The 7,373-nt window shown below is 34.5% G+C and overlaps 1 protein-coding gene across 1 annotated transcript in view; it reads right to left on the bottom strand.

The window, feature by feature from the left end:
* Window positions 1-5,534: 5,534 nt before the first annotated feature.
* The window catches only part of LOC102898805 (zinc finger X-linked protein ZXDB-like), a 5,827-nt gene continuing 3,988 nt past the window's right edge, over window positions 5,535-7,373 (bottom strand). Inside the window, exon 4 of the mRNA XM_015597704.1 lies at window positions 5,535-5,702. Coding sequence (XP_015453190.1) covers window positions 5,535-5,702 — 168 coding nt within the window. The remainder of the gene's footprint in view (window positions 5,703-7,373) is intronic.

Here is a 7,373-nt window from a genome sequence, read left to right on the forward strand (position 1 = left end):
ACCAATAATGGTCAAGACAATCTTAAATAAGAACAAAATTGGTGAATTTACACTACCAAATAGCAAGCCTTATTATGGCACTAAAGTACATAATGTGCAGTACTGGTGCCAGGACAGACAGTTGGAACAAAATAGATGGCACAGAAACAGACTCAAACACATGTGGATGCTTGATATGCGACAAAATGGGCACTGCAGAAAAATGATGAAAGGACAGTGTTTTTATTAAATGGGGCAGGATAAACTGGATATCCAAAATGGAGGAAAAAAATTTTGTTGCAGCCTACTTAATGCCATTTTGAAAAAATTAATTCCAGGTAGATTGTGAGTATAAATGTGAAAAGAAAAACAAGTTTCTAGAAAGTAGTAGCATAGTAGAATATCTTCATGATCTTGGGGAATGCAGTGACATTTTTTAAGGACAAAATGCACAAACCAAAAAGGAAAACATTGTAACACTGGAGTACATTAAAATTTAAACTTTTTTTCATCAAAAGACACTATTTACAAGACGGAAAGAAGTAGGATAATATCTTTGCCATATAGCTAACCAATTAGTGCTTTTATCCTGAATATATAAAGAACTCCTAAAATCAATAAGAAAAAAACATAACTAGCACCCACTTAACTAAGCACAAGACTGGAACGGGAACTTCCAAAGAAGATACCCAAATGTCCAATAAGTTTTCATATTATTAGTCATCCAAGAAATGTGAATTTAAAACCAACATGAAGTACTACTAGACCAGCAATCAGAATGGTTAAGGTTTTTTTAAAGATGAAAATACTAATGGTTGGCAAGGACATGGAGCAGTTGAAACTCTCTCACACTACATTTGTAAGTCATTTTTGAAAACTGACAGTAACTAATGAATGCAAAACATATGCTAGCATGACCGTACCATTCTATCAAGAGAAATTTCAATGCAAGTGCATTGAAATATATACACAAGATCAGCATTATTTGCAGTAGCCAAAATCCAGAAACAATCTAAATACCAATCTACTTTTGAATGCACATCATGCGATTCCATGTAGAAATTCAAATGAACGACTACACTCAATAGTATGAATGAATCTCACAAACATAATGTTGAGCAAATGAAACCAGACACAGAGTATTTACTTTATAATTCAATTTATATAAATTTTCAAAATAAGCAAAACTAATCTATAATATTAGAAGTCAGAATAGTGACTATCATTGGGGAAGTGTGGAGACTTTGAAAGGGAGAGAATGTAAGAGGGGAAGCTGGGGAGCTTGGTAGGGTTCTATTTCTTGAGCAATGTGGTAGTTACACAGTTGTTTTTCATAGTTGTGAAAATTCATTAAGTTATACACTTCTGCATGTGTTACGTTTCAATAAAATATTTAAATATAAATTCTATAAATGAAAAAAGTGAAATGCAATTAAAAAATGAGCAGGGGACCTGAAAAGACACTTCTCCCAAGAAGACATACAAACGACCAACATATATATGAAAAGATGCTCAACTTCCCTAGCTATTAGGGAAATGCAAATCAAAATCACGAGACACCACCTCACACCTGTTAGAATGGCTGTCATCAACAGGACAAGTACTAACAAGTATTGGAGAGATTGTGGGGAAAAAGGAACCCTCATGCACAGCTGGTGAAAATGTAAATTAGATGGAATTTTTATATATCTATATGGTTATATTCAGCAGCAAAGTTGACAAACATAAATGGATAATTTAAAATTATAGAATCAAATAGCTTTTTTCCTATAATGTAGATCTTATTTACAAGATTTACTTTATGTCTTACTTCTGAACTCTTTCCAAGTGCACTATCAATGATCTATGAATGGGAGGATATGAAAATCAGTAAGAAAGCTTTTGTAGCAACTCAGGTGTGAGATGAAGCATGAAGCCCTGGCTACAGTGGTGTCAGTGGGAAAGGAAAAGAAGGGACAAATATTGAAGATGTTTTCAAACTGAAGAAGGAATATTACTCAGTGCCTCATTAGGGAGATAGATTATGTATAGATGATAGATGATCGATTAGGTAGATAGATATAGATAGAGATTCTCACGACTAGGTTCTCATGCCATCTCTTGTCTCATGATTTTCTTCAGTGACAGAAGTGACTCTGGCTAAGGAATTCCAAGCCATTCTCACACAGATCCAGGGATATTGGATTTTGACGATCTTACTCCTGTCTGCCCCAACTGACACAAAAGCAGGTAATACTCAAGCCAATGAAATTTTCGTGAAGAATTGCTGAAATTCATGACAAAACTTCACCAAACTACGGCAAAGTCTGTGATAATACATAGATGATATTACCCTAAACATAACATAGAATAGCCACAGAATCCGAAAAGCAGCAGTAGAAAAAGACACTTGATGGGTAGCAGAAACTCATGGCTCGTTTTGATGCACAGCACACTGGAAAGGTACTGTAACATCCGCATCCGTGCTGGCCGATAGAAATATAACGGGAGCAAAATATGTAATTTTTAATTTAAAAAATCGTGATAATATGTATAACTTTAAGTTTTCTACAGCCACATTAAAGTAAAAAAAAAAAATCTGGTAAAATTATTTAACTATTACATTTTAAAGCAAATACATTCAAAATAAAATGTTCTCACCAAAAAAAAAAAAAAGATAAATATGTGAAGTGATGAATGTGTTAATTAACTAGATGGTAGGAATTCGTTCACACTGTATACATATATCAAATCACCACGATGTACATTTTAAATATCTTATAAATGTGTCAATTATACCTCAAAAAAGCTGAAAAACGTTCAAATATTATTCAGTGTAATCAATATATTGTGCTAAGCCTTCAAAATCTGCTTTGTACTTTATAGCACATCTCAATTCAAATTCTAAATTTTCAGTGGTTAAAGTGAAATTTAATTCTACTAAAATAATAAAGTTTAACAGTTTAAATTAATTACATTAAAAATTCAGTCTCTCAGTCATTTGAGCCACATTTCAAGTGCTCAGTGACTAGTAGTTACCATGTTGGTCAGTGCAGATCTAGATCATTCCAGACAAGATGAGGAGGCCTCTGGTAATTCAAAGGAAGTAAAAGGATCAGAACCGTATAGGTAGTTCTGAGCATGCCTGAGAGAACCAAGAAAGATGCAATTACTCTCTGTTGTCACTTAGAAAGTAGGTTAACCAAAATATGGATAGCATACGCAGGGACAGCTATAATTTATCAATTATTATTTAACTAAACACTATCTTTATACTTACAATTTCCAAAAAGGATGCTTTCTTACCTGCCTTGTTAGTAAAATTGTTTATACTCCTCAGAGAAACCTGAACTATCATTCCTGATTTCTCTCAGTCTATATAATCTATATCTATCATCTATCATCTCTGTTGTCTATCTCCATAATGAGACACTGAATCACATTCCTTCCTCAGTTTGAAAACATCTTCGACACCCGTCTCTTCCTTTCCTTTCCCATTGACCCCACTCTAGCCCAGGCTTCATGCTTCATCTCACACCTGAATTGCTTCAAAGGCCTTCTCGCTGGTTTTCCTATTCCAGTCTCTCCAATCTAACCCACATTGTAAACCTGCACTGCATTAACCTTTCTAAGACATTATTTTCATGATCAGACTCCTCTGTTAAAACATGTTCACTGTCTCTTATCTGTGCCCCCAAATCAACTCATTATTATTGTTTTTTTTGCCTCTCAGTCATTTTGCTACCACATTAAACTTTTCCCGTTTTTCTTCCCCAGTTGCTCAGTGTTTTTCAATCTCCTATAACTGTGACCTCCTTAAAGGTCAGAGTTGCATGTTACTTCTCATAGAACCTTCAATATGTGATGTTGTATTTTGCACAATGATGCTTAATAAATATTTATTAATTTGAGTAAACACGGTGGAATCCCCAGCTAATAAATTGCTTTCTCATGTTTCCAGATAAAAACAGAGAGTTTAGGTCACGGAGACAAATAAACTTCATAATCTATCCATGTTTCACTCCTGCTGCTTAAGTGTTGTGTTATATTAATTATACTAATTAGTAAAAATGCCAAGGCCAATATATTTTTAACTTATGATGAACATTATCAAGGGTCCCTAGAAACAGACTTTTTTAGCATGTTATTGTTTTTAATCGGCAAGATCTTTTAACAAACCAATGACTGAGAAGCAGAAAGGAAATAGGATTAAATTATGTACCATTATTTAAAAGGAATGATGGCAACTTTATGTCATCACCAACAGAAATTAAACTTCTTACATTGAAAGTATAAAGGGCTTCACCATTTTTCTAGAAAATGATGTTCAAAGATAAATCAGTGGAACCAATTTGTTCAATGGAACTGGGAGCCTATAGACAAAAGATTTTATTTTTGAGAAAAGTACTGTGTACTTTGAACATTCAAGGAACGAGTATTAAAGAACATAGTTTATGGTTTTTTATTGGAGAGAAGTTGGTTTAAGGAATTAAAAAAATGAAGTCACAGTATTAAAGTCTCTTCATGTTCAAATAATTTATTTGATGTTCTCTACTTGTGTGTTCGTTTCCATATTTGACACACGTATCTGTCAGACATGAAAGATAGTGGTCTATTTAAGAGGCTTTAATGACTGACAATATTTTTGAAACGTACTTTATGAATATAAATATTTCCATAGCAAAGAGAGAAAACCATTGAATGAGTAGACACAACAAAATTCTGAGCAATTCTTTGATTTACAAAAGTATGACTAGGTTTTCTTTTTACTAAATGAATACAACCACTGTAAAAATATATGTGTGTGTGTGTGTGTGTGTGTGTACCCACAAACACACAGTTCAGAAACATTTCAAAGTGGCAAATTTTTAGTGCACTGCCAAAATGCTACAATAACTGTCATCCATGACATTCACATGCAAACACTATTGGACTAATACACTAGAGCAAATAAGTATTAGCAGAACTCCTTCACGAAAACTTAAAAAAATGAAAATAATGAAACAGAAATCCACTTCTCATCTGAACAGCATAGAAAATAATCTCTTAATATCAGAGTCACATCACATATACACAGTATTATCTAAGCTCAGAAAATAACTTCTTACAGTACACACAGAATTGCAGTGGACACTCAGCAAATGTTATCACTGGAAGACAATGGGCCATGAAGAGAAAGAAGGTCTGAGGGACAGTGGCAGGAAGAGACCTAGATATTAAAAAATAAAAAGAAAGGCATGGCAAAGACTGGAAGGCACATGCAAGAGAGTGGAGTGGGGAGAAAGGAAGCAGAAAGCAACACACCAATTAAAGTGGGAAAAGCAGCTAGTTATGACACAGGAATGAATCATGAAAGTTGGATGGGGGGAAGGGGAGGTGAAAAGAATTTCTCTTCTTTTTCTAAGCTATATAGAGAACTGTCAGTCACTAGCCACAGGCCAGTTGGAATGTGAGCTAAATTGTCACATGAGTCATAGCACAGACTTCGCCAAAACTACCACACAGGGTCATTCTGAACAACAAATGAGATTTCTTCACCTCTACCAACTGCGAAGATGTTCCACAAAATTCAAACTCTACACTCGTTTAAGGCGACAGTTTACACAATATTCAGATTCAATCTTTCCTTCCAACTCTGGGCAAGTGCACACAATGAACTCTCCAGACCAGACGGAGGAGGGCCTCTCTGCCACCTTATCGCAGTGTCGTGGAACAGCAGGATCCACAGTCACAGCGGAGTCTGACTTCGGAAGCAGAGCAAAGATGGTGTCAAACTGATCTAATGGAAAGTTCCCTATCCCGCTGCACCCTAACCCTCACAAACCTTATTGTCTGAACATGAATAGGACTAAATTATCCCAATTTCTCTCTTAAAGCAGAAGGAATGAGAGGGTAAAAAGATTACATAAAGGCATCAGAATATGCCAAAGCACACATTTTCCTTACATATTAACAAGTGGGAAAGAAAAGTCTAATGTGTGCTAGCTAAGTGTGTGCATTGCTATGACTATCTGACAACTAGGAAACGGGGGCTTAGTGAGACTAATTTATTCAAGGCCACTTATCCATCACAAATTTGACCCTAGGTCTGTTTCATGTCAAAGTTCTGGTTGGCAATTTCTATAATGAAGCCTCCCAGCATCAAAAGAGGTCAGGAAGATCAAAGGAGAACAGCCAACATGTTTTTTGCTATCACTTTTTCTTGTTAGTTCTATCATTAAGAAAATATTTTGGCATTGAATATTTCTATGAATCTTTTATAAGTGCCATAAACAGCATTTCTTACTCCACTAATAATAACTGTACAAGAACAATTCATGATCTCAGAAGCACAGGTAATCATGAATTAATGCAATGAACAGCAGCAGCTGTGGATATCACAAGAAAACCAGACAACAGGCACCACTTGATAAAAGAACACGACACAACTTATGAAACATTCTTGCAAAAAAAGTCATTTCCAATCTGATAAATTCTCTAAATCCAACTATCAAAAACAAAAAAACAAAAAAACAAAAAAACACAAGAGGGTGGAGGAACTTAACACCACAGGAATATAATCAACAGAACTTAAGCAAATACTACATGTAAAACGACCTCATTTCTTCAAAAAAATCACAAGAAAAGAAAGAGAAAACAGGAAATAGAAAAAGACACTTCTTATCGGGGCGATCACTTCGAAGGTTATATAAACGTCTGATCACGATGTTCTACACTTCAAACTGTTGTCCTATGCCAACTGTAACTGAAAAATAAAAATTTTAAAAGTAAAAAAATTAATTAAAAAATTTAAAAGGACACTTAATTTTAATAATTGGGATCGTTGAAATCCTAATTATTAAAAATATTAAAACAAGTAGCATTTATTAGACAACTGGCTGTTGGAACACTGACTGAACATTTATTAATATTAAGAAATTATTGTTAACTTTAAGTATAATAATGGAATTGTATTTTGCCAAAAGAGCCCATAACTTATAGAACTATATATTGAATATTCGTGGTTGAAATCAACCATAAAATGATGTGATATTTATTCCAAAATAATACTGGAAGAGAGTTAAAGAGGAGATTAAAGAAGATTGTTCATGAATTGTTGAAATTTGGTGCCAAGTACATAGATGTTCATTACGCAACTATGGGCATTTTATGCATGTTGAAAAAAAAAGCCCATGCAACACCATCACAGGAAAATGTCATTTTTTTCCAAGAAAAGAAGCACATTATCAAGGAATGACAGAGCTGAAAAGACCTTAGAAACAATCTACTCAAACCACCTCATTTTATAAATAAGGAAATTAAGGCTCAGATAGGTTAAGTGACTTGCTCAGGGTCGGACAACTCGTCAATTCCAGACTCCAGATCAGAATCGAAATCTGCCAACTTGTCGTAGCCCAGGACTCCGCTCTTTCTCA

Source organism: Pteropus alecto, unplaced genomic scaffold (genome assembly GCF_000325575.1).
Source record: "Pteropus alecto unplaced genomic scaffold, ASM32557v1 scaffold821, whole genome shotgun sequence".
In the NCBI taxonomy this organism is placed as follows: domain Eukaryota; kingdom Metazoa; phylum Chordata; class Mammalia; order Chiroptera; family Pteropodidae; genus Pteropus; species Pteropus alecto.